Genomic DNA, 22,373 nt, shown 5'->3' with positions numbered 1-22,373 from the left:
TCTGGCTTGAGCTTCATTTGGCTTCATGAATCTGTGGGTTGATTTAGAACTTTTAGAAAGTTCTAAATGATGATGACTTCAAATAATGTTTCTACTCCTCTACTCTCCTTCTGAATAACTATACATACATTAGGCATTTTCACTATATATTATATGCCTCTTACACTCTTCTCTGTATTTTCCATGTCATCTTCTCTCCATGTTTCAGTCTGCATTCTTTCTTATGACCTACCTTACAGTATACTAATTCCCTGTCCAGCTGGTTTATTCTGCTGTTATCTCACCTACAGTTTTCTTGATTTTAATTACTAAAATATTCAGTTCCAAAACTTCTATTTTCTTTCAAATGTGCTGTACCTTTAAAAAATAATTAATACTTATATCATTGAACATAATAAGCATAGTTCTAGAGCCCCTACTGGCCTGTTTCTATTGATTTTTATCCATGTTGTCTGGCCTTTTATACGCCTAATTATCTTTCTATGTCAGACAGTATATTTGAAAATTATTTTGTGGAAATAATTTGAGACTTAGGTTGATTATTATCTTCCTCCAGAGTAGACTATCCATTTGCTTTTGTTAGGTACCTGGGGGTATTAGCAATTCAAGATCACTTTACTGCTTTTTCCAATGATGGGATTTTCCCAGCTACCCAGATGATTTGCCGTTTATCTGCTGTCTGTGCAACGACTGGCATACTTCCTGTTTACAGTTCAGTCCTTTAAGGTCCCAACCCAAAACATGGGTTTTTGGCCACTGTCCTATGACTTACAGTCCTAGACTCCAACAGTTTTTCCCCACCAGTTCTGCAATAATATCAAAAGTACTACTCAGCTTCTCATCCGTCCCTTTTGGATCACCAATTGTATCCAGCCCCAAAATGCCTGCCATGTTCCCAGATCTTGGACCAGTAATTCTTCACTACTTTATTAGCAGTTCAGTTCCAGTTTGTATTTTGTCTAGCTTTATTCATTGTCATCAGTGAGAGGACTATCCTGAGTTACCTCCTCTGTCATTGCTGTTAGGTCTATAACTAAATATTTTCAAGCTTATCTTTTGTTTCCTTAACACGTAAAAGAACAGTTTTATGATCTGTGACTGGTATTTACAAAGCCTTGCAGTTCCAGTTTCTGCTTGCTCTTACTCATAATGACTTATCCACTTTTGTGCTTGTTTTTTGACTGCAACTACTCGTTCTTATAAAATTACTTGACAGAAATTACCTGAGGCCTAGGATAAAGGTGTCTTCTTCCAATTAGGACTCGCATTTCCTTCTGCCAGGTTTCTAGGGATGCTACTAACCAATCTGGGACTATTTTAAACTCAATTCACCATTTGATATAATACAGGTAATGTGAACTTGGACTGCAAATCTACTCCAGGGCTGGATTATGGTTATAACTTCTGCACTATACCGAGACACTTTCTTTGCAGTCTCTGAGGTCAGGTGAGAGGGTTCACCATTATGTCGGGGAGCAGGCTATGGTGGTTTTGGTGAAGGGAAAATATCCTATTAGACTTCATACCTTAGGTAGCCCTTAGGCTTTTACTTTTGTCTCCCTACCCCATGAGGCCTGCAAAATCGTAATTCACATTTGCCAGCCTGGCAAATACTCTTGGGGCATTCAGTTATAAGCACAACTGTCTAAACTCTTGCTTTTTCTTTGGCCTGATAACTCTTTATTTCTCCTTAGCTCTTTGATGCTTTTAAGAAAATTACTTTTAAATTTTTTCCAGAATTTTTAGATGTTTTTGATGGTAGAGTTGGTGCAAGTCCCCTAGATCACCATATTCCTTACAGAAGTGGCTGCGGTTTGTTAAAAAGCATAATACATGCAAGAAAGCTTACAAACATTTTATTTCTGAACAGAATCAGAGAACCCAAAAAGCCAGAAGGGACGTGAGACACACAGTAAGTATTCCAAAACCCAGGTCTCCTCAGTTTCCAAATCTCTTTTGTGACAAGAGCATATTTGTGCATCACACATTTAACCTGTTAGCCCTAAAAACATTTCTCAGAACTTCAGAAAAATTACCTAAGGAAACTGTGTCAAAGCAGTAACAGAAGGAATCAGTGTGTTGAGGTCTAAATTAGAGGACAAAGACCTCAAGATTAATCTCTCACCATTCCTCAGTGAGTGCTTGCCCAAGTTCTACCAGTCCCCCACCCCCACCCCCATCACTTCTAGTCTGTCTTCAAATCCTTCGCTGGGTACTTGGCTTTGGTGTTAATGATTTTGTTACTCCAGGCAGTTTTCCAAACAAAAAGGAATGGTTATTTATAATTCCTAGACTGAAATCATAAATACCATCAGCTGAATTACACTGAAATGTCCGTATAACTCTATGAACAGAAGTTCACATAAAGTTAGTCTGTCTTGGCTAGGTAAAAAGGATTTTAGTTATAAAAGTTGCAAAAGGATCTTATTGTAGGTAAGTTTAGACTCTTAGGTGGTCCTGCAGTGTATACTCTGAGGACAGCTTTGCAGCAACGTTCCTGACACAGATCATTTAGGCTGGGAGCCAGACAACATTTTTCTCCCTCAAATTATAAGGGATCAGTGGTATTCCAGTAAATTGCCCCTTTGTGAATGAAATAACTTTACTTAGATTTTCATACTGAAATACCATACTGAATACCTTTCTTATACAGATCATTTTACTTTTTCCTCAAAAATTTTGTGATTACTTCAGTCTGAAACAGTATTCATGAGATATGGTATACATGGTGGTATCTTCAAGCAAATGCCTTTTAGTTCAAAGTATAAGTACCCTTTATAAAAAAAAATCAGTACCTGCTAATTTTAAAATAATTAGAGATTTTTCCAAGGTATATAAAACCTCCAAACACTCCATCTAGTACATGTTGGACAACTAACAGCTTTTGAACTCTCTCATACTCTGAAAGGGACATGTTATACAAAAGAACTGACTCTATGTGGCTCTGCCATGATATCACAGTGAATATGCTGCTCTCAGTTCCTATAGAGGGTTGTATTTTCTGATGCCAAAATGCACCTGAGCACTATCTTGTAAAGCTGATCATTCATATGACTGAAAACCTGGTAATTCCACCCATGAAGCATATCCCCTAGAGTAGAGCACTGATTCTCAAAGTATAGTCCCTGGACCAGCAGCATCAGTGTCACTTGGGAACATATTAGAAATACAAATTCTTGGGACCCACTCCAGACCCACTGAATCAGAAATCCAAGGTGTTTTAACAAGTCCTCTAGGTGATTCTGATGCAGACTAAAGTCTGAGGCTCCCTGCTTTAGAGAAATTCTTGTTCACTTGCTCTGATACACGAATTGTTTGAGCAGAATTGCCCCTTCTCTCTCTACCTCTCCCCCCGCCACACACACACATCCAATCCCAAAAATGAACATCTACTGTCAGGAGAACAATATAAAAAAATGTACTACTAACACAATGTAGTACTCACTATACAACAGACAAAATAAATGGAAAACAGCTACATTTACAAGCTTAAATAAAACTTAGACCCATAATTTTGATTGAAAAAAATCACGTTAAGTCTGCAGTGTGATATTTTATAAAGGTTAAACACAAATAAAACTAAATAATATATTATTTAAATATATATTTATGTGATAAAGCAATAACACTATTTTTAAAAAACAAAGAAAGGATACCCCTTTAATTCTGTACAGTATTTCCCTCAGAGGGAGCAGAGGCAAGGGGATAGGGTGAGGAAGGAACACAGTGGGAACCATAAATGTACTGAGATCAAGCTAGTTCTTAGGTTGGTCATGAGATTGCAGCTGTTCACTTATTTATGTAATTTTTATCACTACATTCTTTTGTATATATAAAATATTATATAATACATTTTAAACCCAGAAAACAAAAAAATGCAGCTAATAAACAAAGATAGTCATTACCTTAAGTAGAAAAATTAGAAACCACCTAAGTGATATAAATTGTGTAAATTGTGATATGTTCATTCAGTAAAAAAGAATTTTAAAATATATGAGAAATAATTTATGATAAAATGAGTTAGATAAAATAATGTAAAAAATGTACAGTAAAAGGATTAGAAAAAATACAATAAAATGTCAATAGTGGGTATTACAGGGAGTTTTGTTTCTTCTTTGTACATTTAAATTTTTCTATAGTGAATAATAAATACTTTAAAAATCATTAAGGATTTTTAAAACTGTCACTGAAACATTTACTAACTCTAAGTCATTAAAGAAAACTACCAAATCTTCCATTGGAAACAGGAAGGAAGTTGGTATTTTGTGAAAATCTGTGATATATGAGCTTTATAATTCAAAGTTTTATATTTTCTGCCATAAAACTGTGTATCTTTATTACTCTGATTTCATTTAAAATAATTTCATGTTGTTTGTGTGGGAGGAAATATGACTGAGAAAACCATGACCTAAAGAATATATTTTTGCCATAGAGGACTTCAATTAAAACAACTAAAAACAACTTCGATATCCTTAAGAACAAAAAGAAAAAATATCCACCAATGGTTGACCAGCTTTCGGAAACACCGAAGAAACACATATACTGAGAGTCTGCCTTATAGCCCCAGGGCCCATCATAATAAGAAAGAAACATAAAGATTAAGGCCAGAGGCCAGAGATTAGTTACATACCTCTTTTTCCAATATTCTAGCGACCTCACCAAGGGTACGATCTAAAGCAGAAACCTTATTGTTTGCCCATGAGCCACTGTCTTGTACTTGTAGTTGTTTTAGAAGATCTTTGGCTAATCGCTGAAGCCTTGGATACAAAATGAAAGAGAAGAATGACATGAATGTATTAGACTATAATATTTCATTTTCCTAAATATTTTTAAACAAAAGTTGCTTTCATTATTGTATTAGAAACTGCTTCATAGAGCACCTAAGGGGAGGAAAAACAAACCACTCCTAAGGCTGGTGTTATCCTATGTTCACAAACACCAATCTAGTCCTTGTGACACAAAATAGATCTAGAGGACAGTACTGTCCATTCACAGGATTACCTGGAGCAATTGCTGCCATCAGTTTCCACGTGACCCTTAAACTAGAACAGAATTGGAGATGGGGAAAGGTGAGAGTATGATGGCAGAGAAAATGAGTATAAGACCCTGAGCAGGTTTTCATATTTTGATTTAAGTCTTCAAGGTAGCCTTGGATACCATGTTATAAGCACTGTAAACTCTCAGAATATCAAACTCTCCATTTTCCAATTTACAGGCAATTTGGGGATTTCCTGCCACTGCTGATGTCATTTAGACAATAGAGCAATTATTTCCTTTTCACCAAGAATAACACATATTTCCTAGATCATAAGATTCTTTAGTAAGGGGAACGTATGTAATATTTCTTTGAAGCCCTTACTTCTTCTGTTTCACATACTTACTCTTTGATCAATCTTCCTCTCCTTTCAACTTACTTGCTTGAGTATCCTACCAACAGATACTCACCAGTGACTTTCCCAGATCTCTCCACTTTCCCCTATGCATCATCTCCCTGTTGCCTTACTTCCATTTTTATCTATGATTGATTCCATAGGCCATCATTATAATCACTTTCTTGTAAACATGTGCTACATTCCCTTTCTGTTGTTCTGTTACTCCTACAGCTAACCCCCAGCCATGGTAACAATCACTAATGTTTGTTTAGTGGGCCGGGCATCCCTCTCAGTGCCTTGCATACATTAATTTATTTAGCTGGATTAGTGAACATCTGCCTGCCTTTTCCATTTCTGATACTGAGAAATAGTCATACCATGCAAAAGACTGGTATGACTACAGATTCAGAATCTTACTAATACACGTTTGTCTAGTCTGCTCACTCTCCTACAAAGACTTGCTTCATATATTGCTCAATATCCTCACAACTCCACCCATTCCTTTCTCCCCATTGCTTTCACATAAGAAGATCTTACATTTTTTAGAGAAAATAGAAGCTACTGGAACCAGAAAATCTTTCTGCCACAAAATCTACAAGGGTATCAGCACTTCACCCATACTCTCCCTTATTTCTCCTATTACAATCAAGGAAGACTGATTCCTCCCATGTAGGGCTGGTCTTGCCACACAGGCTCTGTATGCATGAGGTCTTCCTGGATCTAAATCCCGCTCTTCCTGCTTCAGTGTCTTTGCAAATGCTATTCATTCATTCCTTTGAAATGCTTCCCCCACTTCCACATTATCTAGAAAATTTCTACTTATCCCTAAGTTTTTAGGCCAAACATTGCTTCCTCTGATTTGACTATTCCTTCAAATCACTTATTACAAGTCTCTCCCATGCAGAAATTTACAACAGAACTTTTGGTAATGATGGGAATGTTCCATATCTGTACTGTCCAACATGGTGGCTGCTAGCCAAATGTACCTATTGTGCACTTGAAATATAGTTAGTGTGACTGAGGAACTAAATTTTAAGTTTTATTTAATTTTAGTAATTTAAAAAGCCGTATGTGGCTGGAAGCTATCATACTGGACAGTGCAGAAGCACAGTATTAACTTCATGAGACAGGGTTCTTTTCTTTTTTTATTATTAATTTATTTTTGGCTGCATTGGGTCTTCGTTGCTGCACACGGGCTTTCTCTAGTTGCAGCGAGCGGGGGCTATACTCTTTGTTGTGGTGCGCGGGCTTCCCATCGTGGGGGATTCTCTTTGTTGTGCAGCACAGGCTCTAGGCGCAAGGGCTTCAGTAGTTGTGACTCCTGGGCTCTAGAGCACAGGCTCAGTAGTTGTGCACAGGCTTAGTTGCTCCGTGGCATGTGGGATCTTCCTGGACCAGGAATCGAACCTGTGTCCCCTGCATTGGCACGTGGATTCTTAACCACTGCGCCACTATCCCGAGACAGGGTTCTTGTCGACCCATTCACCATCTTATCCGTAGCACCTCTAGATAAGTACCCTCAATAGATATTTAATGATGAATGGTCTAAGAAGAAATTTCTTCTTTACATTAATATTAATAGTATCCATAACCTCATATGTTACAAAATGCTTTCATGTACATGATCATTTTTAGTCCTCTGAAAAACACTGTCCATCCCTGTTTGAAAAATGAAGACGCCAAGGCTCAGGCAAATTAGGTGACTTTCCCAAGGCTTCACGACTGGTAAATGTATTATTGGGACTAGAAACCTAGGCCTTTAATCTTCAAATTTCATGCTTTGTCTCCACACCATATTAGTCAATTCAAATAAGGAAATTTCATTCACAAATGAATAAGATCTTAGAATATAATTTCATCTAGAAATGTATTTATGTAAAAAAATTGAACTCCTCAAAGAATACAACAGTAATTGCAGCTCAAAAAGGCCCTGATGAACTCCAGTTTAAACCTAAGCTATCCATATGAAGTTTACTTTGATAAGTCAAGGAATAAATACAAACTCTAAAATCAGAAATACCTATGCTTAAACTCTGGCTCCAGAACATACCACATATGTAAACCCTGGGGAGGTTATTTATCTACTTTCAATCTCAGTTTCTTCAACTTGAAAGTGGAGATTTTATATATATATATATATATATATATATATTTTTTTTTTTTTTTTCTTTCAGAGCTTCTGAAGATTAGAGATAATTAATGTAATGTACCTAACACCATTCACTAAAGTAGACATGCAATAAATGACCAACTCTTGTTACTATTCATTGACAGAAAGTCTCAACCTAACAAAAGGAAAAAGGGAATATAAAAAATACAAAAATAGAGTAAGAGCAACATACTTCTTTTCTTCCTAATCGAATATGGGCTAGAGTCCCATCCGATTAAAGTTACTGACCTTATCATGTGGATGAATATTGGCAGCAAACTTCATTGTGTGACAGATAAGTAGCCACTTCAGCTTTTGGCTGAATAAAGCCTGCACACCATGTAACTGAATATCCAGCCATAGCAATGGATGCATATGAATCTAGCACTATTCTTACCAAGAATGCTCACATTCCACTGAAAACCAGGGGTATTTAGGGAGGCACAAGGGCCATTTTAATTCACAGAATACAAGAGGCTTGTATTTCACCCTGAGGTAAATCAAATCTGGGATTCATATGAACCTATCTTTCAAGGAAGAATGCCAAATCAAGGGGATGCTTAGGTAACATGAGCTAAACCTGTTTTATTCCCTGCCTCCAAAGAAGTACCACAAATAATACAGCCCCTCTCAAGAAAAACATTAGATTTTGATTCATACTATAAATAATGATAGAATGTCACAGGACTCAAGCCCTGAAAGCTGTATTTTCCCTACAGGGCAAGAATAGGAGCTGTTTAGAGGGTGCAGATTTATTAATACAGAAATTGCTATTTGAGTTACTTCTGGCATGTTAATTTTTTCTAGCATGAAAAGAAAAAGTGAAGGATTCATAACTCCTAGCCTAGAACATGAGAAGTATCTGTCAGGTAAATGGCTTTATGGAGAATTTTTTAAGGTCATATACTTTCTTCTCAAAACTTGAACAAATTCTAACAACTCTAAGTTCAACCTGTCACTGGCAAATGTGAAATGTAAGGATCCCTAACTTTTATCACAATTTGGGGAGGTTCATTAGGATCATTGGGAAGATTTATAAAAGTGTAAGAAAGGGGAATGGGCCCACGTTAGGAACTAACGTTCTTCGGTGTGATGGACAGGAAGACATAAACATATTAACTTCTTTTTTCTTTCACCTCCTCTATTTGAAAGGTACATAGTCTAAATTTAAGGCTACTGGTTCCCCTTCCATTTGTAAATAATATGCTTAAGCCTGTATTTCTAACTGTAACAGCCTAAGAAATCCCCATATTAAGATGAAAAAATCAGTGTGCATATATTGCCTCCTACATTGATCATCATTCATTGTTGCCAGCCAGCATCCTTTCCTGTGGAAAAAGAACCCATCTATCCCTTTCAGGGAACTACCTCACCTTCATACTTACATGGGTATACTAGATGTGCTCAATGCTATCAGGGTGTTGCTGCTCCCAGGCCCTCATTCTTAGTGGAAAGATCTAGAAAATGTGTGTATATTATTATATAAATGAATATAAAAAATACATATAACTGGGCGCAGTGGTTGAGAGTCCACCTGCCGATGCAGGGGACACGGGTTCGTGCCCCGGTCCGGAAGGATCCCACATGCTGCACAGCGGCTGGGCCCGTGAGCCATGGCCGCTGAGCCTGCATGTCCGGAGCCTGTGCTCCGCAACGGGAGAGGCCACAACAGTGAGAGGCCGGCGTATCGCAAAAAAAAAACCAAAAAACACATAGAACTATATATATAATTATATATACACAGAGTTGACGCTTGAGCAACAGGGCTTTGAACTGTGCAGGTCCATCTATACGCAGATTTTTTTCACTATGTATGTCCTACAGGATTCAGGGTTGGTTGAATCCGTGAACACAGAACTTTGGAGGGGAAGGCCGACCGTAAAAGTTACAGGCAGATTTCTGACTGCTCGGAGGGCTGGCGCCCCAGCCCCCACCCTCACTGTTCAAGGGTCACGTGTGTGTGTGTGTGTGTGTGTGTGTGTGTGTGTGTGTATCCCTACACTTTACATCTATATTTATTTCTACTTATATATATAATGGAAAATAGGAGTTAAAACCGATACCTACAATTCCAATTCACCACCATAGGATTTTCTGTTCTCCCTGGGTCTATTTTTAACTCTCTTCTCTCATCCTTAATATATTTACTTATGTGAACAATCCACCTAACGTATCATGCATCTTTCTTTATGCATACTGTTATCTTCCTGCTTGGCCTCCAACTCCCTACTCTGGGCTCTTCTGCCATTCTCAGCTTGCTTGGGTTTCACACCCTTTGCAAGACTCCCCTGACAGACTGTGCCAGGATGACATTCCATGGATTACGCTCCTCATCTGGCTCTGATTCCCCACACCAGGCCATGGTGTCCTACCCCACATGGAAGCTCCCTGCGCTCTGCTTGGGCTCTGAACCTCCATACCTGGCGCCCCTCCTTAGCCTACTCTGACACCCACCATTGTGCCACTGCTGCCTCCAGCCATCCAGTCAGTGCAGAGAGAGCTTGGTGCTCTCTCCTCTAGTGGCTTTAGGACTGAATTTTTCTGGAAAGGGAGGGGAAACTGGAGGAAGAGTCATTTTCATTTATTAGCTAGAAAAATTTTATAAGGAGACATTTCTTTTCATCTGCTATTTGGTTACCAATTTCAATCAGTTACAATAATTATCCTTTTTGATGCTCAAATTGTCCTATTTTTGTCTATTAGTAAACTTTTCAAGTCAGCGCCTGAGTCTTTTGATAAAACACTAGCAGTCTTTGAGAGATTCCTTGCCATCTAGTATGACAGAGCATTCAGATCTAGCATTAGACATTTTTCCAAGAAGTTCTTGCTCCCTTTAGTGAGATATGCTCACTGCTACTGCATTGGTCATTGTTTCTAGGCCCCTTCAATCGACACAGCTAGGAAATAAGTGAATGTGTGTACACACACATACATAATACATGTGTATCTATATATGTATATACACAAATACGTATACACACAAATATGCAGAACACTTTTTAAAAGATAAAATATCTCATAAATTCATATATTTCAAATTCAGTCCTACAGGGTTATTACCTGATCTCTAATGTATTACATCTATCTCCTTTCATCCAGACTGAGAATTCAGTTTCTCAGTAATACAGGGGATGAAAGAATGCTAGTCTCCATAATCTTCTTTACTTTATCCTTATTATTATGCACATAGACTCAGAATAACATTATCAATAATACCATCACCAATATAACTGGAGAATGGTTAATTTTTTAGAATATGTTTTCCTCATTCTCCCCAATATTTTTCTTATAGTTATACTATAAAAACAACTGAGATACAGTTATTACATAATATTCTTTTTCTTCTGGCCATCAGTTATTCTTAGTTCTATAAGAAACTATAACTTTACTATTCATCCCTAGTCTTTATGTTGATGTCTAATAATTTTGATTGTCTAAGGTTCATTCTCTCTTAGTATTTAAGATCCTCAAGAAAAGAAAATGTGGGTCAAGGATTTTGTAACTGACAAAACTGATTTTTTTTTTTTTTTTTTTTTTTTTTACAGTACGCGGGCCTCTCACTGTTGTGGCCTCTCCCGTTGTGGAGCACAGGCTCCGGACGCGCAGGCTCAGCGGCCATGGCTCACGGGCCCAGCTGCTCCGCGGCATGTGGGATCTTCCTGGACCGGGGCATGAACCTGTGTCCCCTGCATCGGCACGTGGACTCTCAACCACTGCGCCACCAGGGAAGCCCAGCAAAACTGATTTTTGAGGGCATAAAATTATTGATAAGAAAGAGTAAGAACTAAGGCAACATTGTTCACATCAGCCCTTCTTGAGAAACCTACTTAAGAATGAGGTTCAGATGCTTCTCTCAAATTGGTTCCCTGAACCTTCCAGTGAAAACCTGTTAGCTATTTCGGGGTTATCCTTTCCTTACATCTGTTATCCCAGTTGCTTCTCTTTGCTTTCTTTCACACTGATGTCATTACCATGCAGGTCTTGTGGCTATTTGTTCCCATCCACTTGCATTTCAGATTTCATGTAGATATCTGGCAATGTAGTGTTTTTTGTAAATGCTTCCATGGGTTTTGGGTTTTCTTTATTAGTTATCTGGTTTCTATATTAAAATCTGAAGATATCGAAAAATTATGCTTCTATTGCTACTGCCATTTTTCTAGACTTATAATTTAAAAGAATATCCTGGTTGCCCTGTGGCGAAGAGACTGTAGTAAACAAGGGCAGAGCAGCGTAGAACTAATTAGGAAGCTGCTACAATAATTCAGATGAGAGACACTGGTAGGTTAGACTACACTAGTTACTATGGAGGTAATGAATAGTTGTCAGATTCTGAATATGTTTTACAGATAGAGCCAATAGAATTTTTTGATGGACTGGAAGAGTGTGAGAAAAAGGATGACTCTAAAGATTTTAGATGTCTTAATTTAAGGATGGGCTTGCCATCCTTAAATTAAGGATGAGCAAAAATATGAGGGGTAAGGTATGGGAGCAAATTTCAGGAGTTTAATTTTGCACATGTTCACTTGAGACATCCAAGTGAACAGAGACATTCAAGTGGAAATGCTAAATAGGAAGCTGGATATAGTGTTCTGGAGTTCTGGGGACAGGTCTGTATTGGAGACATAAATTTAAAGTCCATCCAGATACTAGGTGTTTAAAGTCATGAAACTAAATGAGATTACCAAGGGAGTAATTCTCTATTTGAACTCTCAGGACAAAGGCATGTTAATGTCAGTGGTCAAAGAGACAAGAAACAACCAGGCAAAAGATACCGAAAAAGAGCATCTAGTCAAGTAAGAGGAGAATCCAGAGAAAGTTGTATAGTAGATTGTTACATTAAAGGTCCCCCTTGAAGTATATCTTGCCAGCCATGACGTACATAGTCACCTCAGACAGTGACTACGGACTTGGAAAAATGACTTGCCTTGGCCAATGGGACATAAACAAATGTGACACAAGCAGAGGCTTGATAAGGCCTGATATCCTCTATGAACACTGATGCAAAAACCCTCAATGAAACAAGCAAAACAAATTAAACAGCATATTAAAAGGATTATACACTATGACCAAGTGATCTGTCATCCTCAAGGAGGCTGACCAAAGCTTCCTTATATGGCAGTCACAGGGGAGCAAGAAAGCAAAGTTGTGAGCAGAAGCCTCAAGACTTCTGGAGCCAAGGCTCAGGAGTCACATATTGCTTCTGCAGTAGACTGTGGATGAGAACAAGTCAAAAGGCCAGAACAAATTCAAGAGTAAGGAAAATAGAGTCCACTCCTTGATGGAGAGGTGGCAAAGTTATATTGCAAAGGGACATGCCTCCAGGAATGGCTCAACTTCTGGCCATCTTTGCAAACACTATACCACATCATATATTAAATTTCCTCAAATTTTGGATCTATTTCTAAACTGTTTTAAAAAATCTATTCCATTAATTTGTATTATTCACATGACAATACAAAACTATTTGGTGGATAAATTAGGAGTTTGGGACTAGCAGATACAAACTACTATATATAAAATATATAAACAACAAGGTCCTACTGTATAGCACAGGGAACTATATTCAATATCTTGTAATAAACTATAATGGAAAAGAATTGGAAAAAATATATATACTGGATCATTTTGTTGTATACCAGAAACTAACACAACATTGTAAATCAACTATAAATTAAAAAAATAAAGTACTACTTCAAGTGCTAGAACTTAATCATATACATAATGAATAAAAGATATCTTAACCGTAAACAAAAAAGTGGACAACCTAAGCTCCGGGTTCACATTGCCTTTCAATAAGACTACACCAGTCTGTACCCCTATCAGTAGTATTATATAAGTACCTTTCTCTCACTGCACCTCTACTGGCAGTCTATTTGAGAGAAGCAAAATGATGATGTTTTTGTTTACTTAGCTATTACACTTAGTAATTACACTTACACCCAATGGCGGAGTCTAAATCCTCATCTGTCAAGTGGCCCTTGCAACGATATTGAATGAGATCTCCTCAGAGTAAGAACCCGTACAGCCTTGCCAGAACTTGTTTTGTTAGAATAGGGTTTCTTTACCTCAGCACTACTGATGTTTTGGATGCGGTAATACTTTGCTGTGGAGGCCTATCTTGTGCACTGAAGAATGTTTAACAGTATCCCCTGGCTTCTGCATGCTTGATGGCAGCTGCACCAGTTTTCCAAGCTGTGATAACTAAAATATTATCACATATCCCTAGGCACAGACAAACATCCTCTCGCAAAACCATCCCCAGTTGGATACCACTGTGTTAGCAGAATAAAATTCTAGGCATCAGATACAAAGTCCATGACCACAGGCATACAATGATGGTTCAGATAAGCTTTTGTTACAGGCAAAGACTGAAAAGACAAAGAACTAAAATGTAGGATAAAATACTCACTTTGCTTTATAGGGTGAGTCTGAGCCAGAATTTTTTGTTTCCAATAAACTCTCGTATTCCTTGGCCCTAAGGAGAAAAGAGTTTTATCATTGTTAGCTATTTTGCTGCTAATTTTTATAACAAAATAAAACTTTGGCTGTTTTTCCTCTCCCAGTACTAGGAACATTACTACACTAATTTTCACACTTAGATTTCTGAGATTGCATCTTTAAAATACTATAAATCTATCAAAAAAGACTTAAAATACATATTTCCTCACAGGATATAAAAGAGATTCATAAAAACACTTCTGAGTTTAGGGTACAGAATGGTGCTATTTTTCAGAAATGTTAAAATCATGATAATTAAATTTAAAACCATACTAAGTTTCTACAAGGTGGTTGAGGTGCCTCAGGAGGCATATAATGCAAGATTAAATACAGGTAAAGAATAGTCACTTAACTCTAGAAATAATTTTAAAAGGCAGTGGAAATGACTTGACCAGATACTCAAAGATCTGTTTTGTTCTGCTTTTGTTATTTATACTGACTAAATACCAAAAGTCTGCAAAAATCTGAGATAACACTCTTCTGCCATTGTCCAACTAAGCTCCACCTTGCCTGTAACTGTAGGCAACAGCCATCAACAGGTCACCAAACTAAGCAGACGTCACTACAGCAATCCATTAACAATGACTTAATTTGTCAATTTCCCTTTTCAGAGGAAAAACAGAAAAATACTAATTTAAATATTAACCATTCACCCAAAGGGTTCTATTTCTAGTCTCAAATATTAGTCCAGTGACCTATGAAAGAATTAGTCACAATGTACACCAATCCATACAGCAATGATAGGTGAAAAAATAAAAACTGTTTCATAAAAAACCTGAAAGATGCAAATTACAACATACCCAATGAGAAAAAAGCAATCTAGCATAGGTTATGCTTGGGAATGAAGAAATAACTAAATTAGAATTAAACATTAAATTATGTATTGTTTCAACCTACGTGTGCTCATTGCTTCAGCCAAAATATTAAGGCATATCAAAATGGGGAAATAACCACATTGTAGTTGCAAGTAATTGTGACCTCATATGAAAGGTGGGGAAAGTAACAATTTTGCAGGATTGAATATGTTCCAAGAGCTGTGCCAAGGAGCTACACATTCATTGTCTCATACAGTCTTACAAACTCAATATATATACTGTCCTCATTTTACAAAAAAGAAATTGAGGCTTAGGAAGATGCCAGTTATATCAAGACATATATTTTATCTGAGCCTTCAAGTGGAAAAAACTGAATACATTCTCCCATTCATGCACACCTAACTAGAAAAATACTACCCAAAGGAATCCTAACTTTACCTGGAATGGTAGTTAACCACTTTTTCCTAACTTGAATCTCACCTTGATTCACTTTTAGCAATCAATTAAATAGTTATTTCCAGAGCCCCTACTCTGTATAAACTAGAGTATGGGGGGATAATGAGAGTTATATATATATATATATCAGGGATGGGGTATATATATATATATATATATACATACATACATACATACATATATATATATATAGGGAATATTCAATGTATTTATTCTCCATAAGGAGGAGGAAGATACAGCATTAAAAGATACATAGTTCTACAAAGCTGAGTAAGTGACTGGTGGGTACTGTCCCAAGTGCTCATTTCCACCTAAGATGCTAGGGGGAGTTTCCTCAAGGAAATGAAAAGTGTACCTTTTTGAAAGATAGGTAGCATCTGAAAACATGAAAAGAAAATGCCATTAATAGGGTAGAGAAGTGAGCAAATAATGCTAGACATGGGAAAAACACAGGTTTTGCTTAGGGAACAGTGTACAGACCCCTTTTGCTGGAGCAAAAGATTAAAATGTGGGAATAATGAGAGATAAGGCTGAAAAGAATTATTTCAGAAACTCTATTATTATTAAATTCTAACTACTTACTCTTTAAGCTAATGACCCACTTTATTAATATTTTAAATTTATTAGTGTTGTGTTGTATACTGCATTCCCTCACTTTTAGTCTCCTTGTCATCATGGTTGTACTCTTTCTTAGTCATAATGTGGGATATTTATTTACTCCGTTTTATTTTTTGTTAGCTTTTCAGAGTTTACCAATATTCTCCAAGAATTAGATCTTATCAACTTCTATTTAATTTCCATTTTTATCTTTATAAAGATATAGTACATTGTAAGTGCCATATGTATATCTGTTAAATAAAAATAAATACATCTATCCTATTTCCCATGAAGAAGATATGAATATTGTTCTAACCCTTGAGTTGTTTAGACTACTACTACTTCAACTGATAAAATAATTTAAGGCTAAAATTTCATTCTGAGTAAAGTTTTGACCATACTCCGTAAGTTTCATGTTCTCATTGTCACAAATTTCAAACAGTTTGTATTTCCATTTTGTCTTACTCCTAAAAACTCTTACTTCAAATAATGTTTTCTGGCCCACTCCCACCCCTTGGTTCCGAAGTGTTAATTTTTTTGTCTTTATAATTCTTTTTTTCATTTTTGGGTCAGCTTTATTGAGGTATAATTTACAAACAATAAAAACTTTAAATTTTAAGTGTATAACTTGATGAGTTTTCACAGTTGTGCCTACCAACATAAGTGAAACCACAATCATGATATAAAGCATTTCCACCACCCCACAAAATTTTCTCATGTTTTTCGGTAATAATTCTCTTCCCCCTGCCCCCACCTTCTTGTTCCTAGGAATAATCCATCTACTTTTTCCCAGTATAGATTTCTGAATATCAAATTACTACAATCATACATACTTTCTTGTGTCTGGATTAATTCATTTAGAATAAATCTCGAGATTCTTTCATAATCAAATATATTATTAGTTAATTCCTTTTCACTGCTTTGCAGTATTCTATTGTTTGGACACCACAATTTATCCACTTCCAGTTGGATATTTTACTTCTTTCCAATCTGGAGCTACCACCTACTCTAAACATTTGTAGACAAGTCACTGCATGGGCAGATGTCTTAATTTCTTTTGGATAAATACCCAGGAATGGGGTTGCTGAGCAATCTGATAAGCATGTGCTTAACCTTAAAATTCAAAAATGTTTACCAAACAGGTCATTCCAATTTGTACTTCTACCAGCAAAGAATGAGAGTTTCAGTTGCTTTAATCCTCAAAGAGTATCTTGCTTAATTTCTTTATAACTGTGAAGTTCTTATATTTCCTTTTGACTTCTAACTTCATTTCTTTGTGGTTAGAGAAGATATCTTGGATGGTTTCAATACTTTAAAATTTATGGAATCTTGTTTTGTGGTCTAATGTATTATCAGTGCTGAAGAGTATTTCATGTACACTCGAGCAGAATATGTATTCTGCTGTTGTGGGGTAGAATGTTCTCTATTCATCTGTTAGGTTTAGTTAGTTGACATTGTTCAAGACTTTTATTTCCTTGTTGATCCCCAGACTGGTTGTCCTATCCATTATTAAAAGTGGGGTATGAAGTATCCAACTATTACTGGTGAACTGTCTATTTCTCCCCTCAATTCTGTCAGTTTTTCCTTCATATAGTTTGTGACTTTCTCAAGTGCATATATGTTTGTAATTGTTACGTATTTTTGATGGATTCATCCTTTCATCACTACATAATATCCTTCTCTTTATTGTACAATTTTGGTCTTAAAGTCTATGTCGCATGATAGCAATATAGTTACTTCAGCTATATTATCTTGCAGAGGGTACTCTTTGCATGAAATATTTCTATCCTTTCACATTAAACCACTTGGGTTCTTATATTTGAAGTGAGTCCCTTGTAGACAGCATATAGTTGAATGATTTTTAAAAATTCATTCTGCCAATTTGTTTCTTTTACTGGAGTCTTTAATGCATCTATATTTAATGTGATTACTGATAAGGACAGATTTACTTCTGCCATTTTTCATTTTCTGTATATCTCTTTGGTCTCCCAATTCCTTCATTACTGCTTTATTTTGTGCTAAATATTTTCTAGTGTACCACTTTCATTCCCTTCTCATTTCTTCAAGCATATGTATATACTTATTTATCTATTGTTTTCTTAACAGTTGTCCTGAATTATAATTAACATCTTAATTCATAACAATCTAGTTAGAATTAATACCAACTTAGTTTCAGTAGTATACAAAAATGTTCCTATATAGCATTTACCTCCTTTATGCTATTATAATGTCATTTCTTTATACATTGTGTGTCCATCAACATAGGTTTATAAATTATTGTTTTGTGTAGTTCTCTTTTAAATCAAATAGGAAAAATGAGGAGATACAAAAATACTACATTTACACTGATTTATACATATATAGTTACTTCTACAGTGTTCTTTATTTCTTTGTGTGGATTCAAGTTACTGTCTACTGTGTTTTTATTGCAGACTAAAGATTTCCGTTAGAGCTTCTTGAAGTACAGGTCTACTAGTGACAATCTCTCAGCTTTTGTTTATCATGGAATGTATTAATTTCTCCTTCATTTTTGAAGTTTTGCCAGATATAGAATTCTTGGTTGACAATTTGTTCTGCTTTTGTGTTTTTCTACCAGGAAACTGAATATGTTTATCCTACTGCCTTCTGACCTCTATAGTTTCTGATGAGAAATAAACTGTTATTATATTGAGGATGTTTTACACATGAAGAATTGCTTCTCTTTTGATGTTTTCAAGATTCTCTGTCTTTATCTTCCAATGTTTGATTATAACGTGTCATAACGTGGATCCCTGCATTTCTCCTACTTACGAGTTTGTTGAACTTCCTGTATCTGCAGATCATATCCTTCATTAAATTTGGAAAACTTTCAGCCATCATTTCTTCAAATGTTCTCTGCCCTTTTCTCTCTGTACTCTTCTCTGGGACTCCCCTTATGTATACGTTGGTATGCTGGATGGTGTCCCACAAGTTTTTGAGACTGTATTCAAATTTTTCCCCATTCTTTATTCTTTCTCTTCCGTGGAGTGGATAATCTCAATTGAGAATCTTCAAGTTCACTGATTCTTTCTTCTATCTGCTCAAATAAGCTGCTGAACTCTTCAAGTAATTTTTTTTCACTTCAATTACTGTACTCTTTAGCTACAAAATTTCTATTCTTTTAAAATTTTTATCTCATTATTAACATTATCCAGTTGGTTACATATCATTCACATGTTTTCCTTTAGTTCTCTGAGTATATTTTAAAAATTTTTAGGGCTTCCCTCGTGATGCAGTGGTTGAGAGTCCACCTGCTGATGCAGGGGACACGGGTTCGTGCCTCGGTCCGGGAAGATCCCACATGCCGTGGAGTGGCTGGGCCCGTGAGCCATGGCTGCTGAGCCTGTGTGTCCGGAGCCTGTGCTCCGCAACGGGAGAGGCCACAACAGTGAGAGGCCCGTGTACCGCAAAAAAAAAAAAAAATTTTTTTTTAATCTTTGTCTAGTAAGGCCAATGTCTGGGCTTCCCCAGGGACACTTTCTAGTAATTTTTTTTTTCCCAGTGTATGGGCCAATTTTCTTTTTTTTTGCATGCCTTGCAACTGTTTCTTGAAAACAAGACATTTTAAATATTATAATGTGGCAACTCTGGAAATCAGATTCTCCTTCCTCTCAGGTTTTGTTTTTGCTACTTGATGTACTTGTTGTACATTTGTTTAGTGAGTTTTCTGAACTAAGTTTCTAAAGTTTATATTCTTTGTCATTATGGCCCCTAAAGTCTCTGTTCTATTACTTTAGCAATCAATTAGTGATCCAAGAGATTTCTTTAAACACCACAAACAATAACATCAAAAGTCCTAATCTAGTCTTGGAAGATGGGCTCTGTGTGTGTGTAGGGGCAAGCCAACAAGACTCAGTCAGGCAGATTAAAACTCTATCTTAGCCCTCACTTCCTGCTTGCATAAAAGACTAATGGTCAGGACCTTCTTGGGTCTTTTCTGATCATGTACCCATCCCTGGGCATGCATATGGCCTTCTAGATTTCTCAGAGTATGTGGGAGGTTTTCAAAGCCCTTGTTCCCCAAGGCATCTCAATCCTCAGTCTTTCCCTGCAAATTTTTTGATTAATTATTCACACTAATTATATACCCTTGCACTGGGCACCACCAACTAATACATTTGCCTTTAAATTGTTTTTGACAATCACCCCCAGGTAGCCTCCTCAGCTCTGGGAGAATCCTGAGTTAGGTAAAAGAAAGACAAATTCTTAGAACTAACCTTTCAGAGAACCATCAGTCAGGTTAAAACAACTACAGTTCTTTGAGTACAAGGTTTGTTCTGCTCCCTCCATTACTAAGTACCTGTAACAGGGATGCTGGGAAGTTGAGACATGATCAGGGTAAGTTAAAATACCACCAGCCTCTTTTTTTAAACTGAAATATAGTTAATTTACAATGTTGTGTTAGTTTCAAGTGTACAGCAAAGTGATTCAGTGATATATATATATAGATTTTTTTCAGATTCTTTTCCATTATAGGTTATTACAAGATATTGAGTATAGTTCCCTGTGCTATACAGTAGATCCTTCTTGTTTATCTATTTTATAATATATAGTAGTGTGTATATGTTAATCCCAAACTCCTAATCTATCCCCCATCCCCCACTATCCCCTTTGGGATACCCACTATCCCCTTTGGGAAACCATACGTTTCTTTTCTATGTCTGTGAATCCATTTCTGTTTCATAAATAAGTTTGTATCATTTGTATCATTTTTTAGATTCTACATATAAGTGATATCATTTGTCTTTCTCTGACTTGTGTCACTTAGTATGATAAACTCTAGGTCCATTCATGTTGCTGCAAATGGCATTATTTCATTCTTTCTTAAGGCTGAGTAGTATTCCATTATATATACACCACATCTTCTTTATTCACTCATTTGTCAATGGACATTTAGGTTGTATCATGGGTTATTCCTCTGTGGGTTAATCCTATATGGAACTCTCTGTGCTTCCTGGACTTGGGTAACTATTCCCTTTCCCAGATTAGGGAAGTTTTCAGCTATTACCTCTTCAAATATTTTCTTAGGCCCTTTCTCACTCTCTTATCCTTCTGGAATCCCTATAACGTGAATATTAGCGTGCTTGATGTCCCAGAGATCTCTTAAACTGTCCTCATTTCTTTTCATTCTTTTTTCTGTTCAGTGGCAGTGATTTCCACTACTCTATCTTCAGCTCACTGATCTGTTCTTCTGCCTCGTTTAGTCTACTATTGATTTCTTCTAGTGTATTTTTCATTTCAGTTATTGTATTCTTCAATTTTGTTTGGTTGTTCTTTATATTTTTTAATTCTTTGTTAAAAACTTCTAATTTCTTGCTCTGTGCATCCATTCTCTTCCCAAGTTCTTTGATCACCTTTATGATCACTACTCTGAACTCCTTCTAGGGTCGACTGCCTATCTCCACATCACTTAGTTCTTCTTCTGGGGTTTTATCTCATTCCTTCATCTGAAACATATTTCTCTGTTGCCTCATTTTGTCTAAACTGCTACTTGTATTTTCCTGTATGTGGTAGGTTTGTTAAGTTTCTCAACCTTGGAGAAGTGGCTCAATGTAGGAGATGTTCTATGCATCCCAGCAGTGCACACCCCTCTCATCACCCAAGAGCCAGGGGCCAGCTGGTCCCAGGGTAGTGTCTGGTCTGGATTTCTGGACTCGGTCTGCAGGCTGTGGGACTGTAGTTTTCTTGCTTCTGGTGTCTGCCCCCTGGTGGATGAGGCTGGTCTAAAGGTTTGGGTAGGGTTCCTGGCAGGAGGGGCCAATGCCTGCCCCCTTGGTGGGTAGAGCTGGATCTTGGTCCTCTGATAGACAGGACCATGCTAGGGGCATGTCTAGAGGTGGCTGTGGGCTCAGAGAGTCTTTAGGCAGCCTGCTTGTAGATGGACACATCCCCACCCAGTTTGTTGTTTGGCCTGAGGTGTGTTGTTTAGCACTTGAGTCTACAGGCTATTGGGTGGGACCAGGTCTTGATGCCAAAATGTCAGATTCCAGGAGAGTTCTTGCAGATGAATGCTCCCCACTGTGTCCGCCACCAGTGTCTCTGTCCCCAGGGGGCCACTGCCACCCCCTACCTCCACAGGAAACCCTCTAAGACTAGCAGGTAGGTCTGGCCCAGGCTTCCATCAAATTACTGCTTTTGCCCTTGGTCCTGGTATGAGTGAGATTTTGTGTGTGCTCTTTAAGAGTAAAGTCTCTATTTCCCCCAATCCTGTGAAGCTCCTGCAATCAAGCCCCGCTGGCTTTCAAAGACAAATGCTCTGGGGGCTCCTCTCCCTGGTGCTGGATCCCTGGGCTGGGGGGCCTAATATGGGGCTCAGAACTCTCACTCCTGTGAGAGAACCTCTGCAAATATAATTATTCTCCAGTTTGTGGGTCACCCACATGAGAGATATGGAATTTTATTATATTTCAAGTCTGCCCCTCCCATGGGTCTAGTTGTGGTTCCATCCTTATATCTTTAGTTGTAGAG

General features: G+C 37.2%; 1 protein-coding gene across 2 annotated transcripts in view; it reads right to left on the bottom strand.

The window, feature by feature from the left end:
* SCAPER (S-phase cyclin A associated protein in the ER) overlaps positions 1-22,373 on the bottom strand; it is a 467,237-nt gene that overhangs the window by 216,313 nt on the left and 228,551 nt on the right. For both annotated transcript variants that reach the window (XM_065871326.1, XM_065871328.1), the window contains 2 exons: positions 13,931-13,996; positions 4,631-4,757 (listed from right to left, as the gene is read on the bottom strand). In XM_065871326.1, coding sequence (XP_065727398.1) covers positions 4,631-4,757; positions 13,931-13,996 — 193 coding nt within the window. The remainder of the gene's footprint in view (positions 1-4,630; positions 4,758-13,930; positions 13,997-22,373) is intronic.

This window comes from Phocoena phocoena, chromosome 2 (genome assembly GCF_963924675.1).
Source record: "Phocoena phocoena chromosome 2, mPhoPho1.1, whole genome shotgun sequence".
In the NCBI taxonomy this organism is placed as follows: domain Eukaryota; kingdom Metazoa; phylum Chordata; class Mammalia; order Artiodactyla; family Phocoenidae; genus Phocoena; species Phocoena phocoena.
Note: the sequence above shows the minus strand (reverse complement) of the source record. Positions and strands in the feature narration are given on the sequence as shown.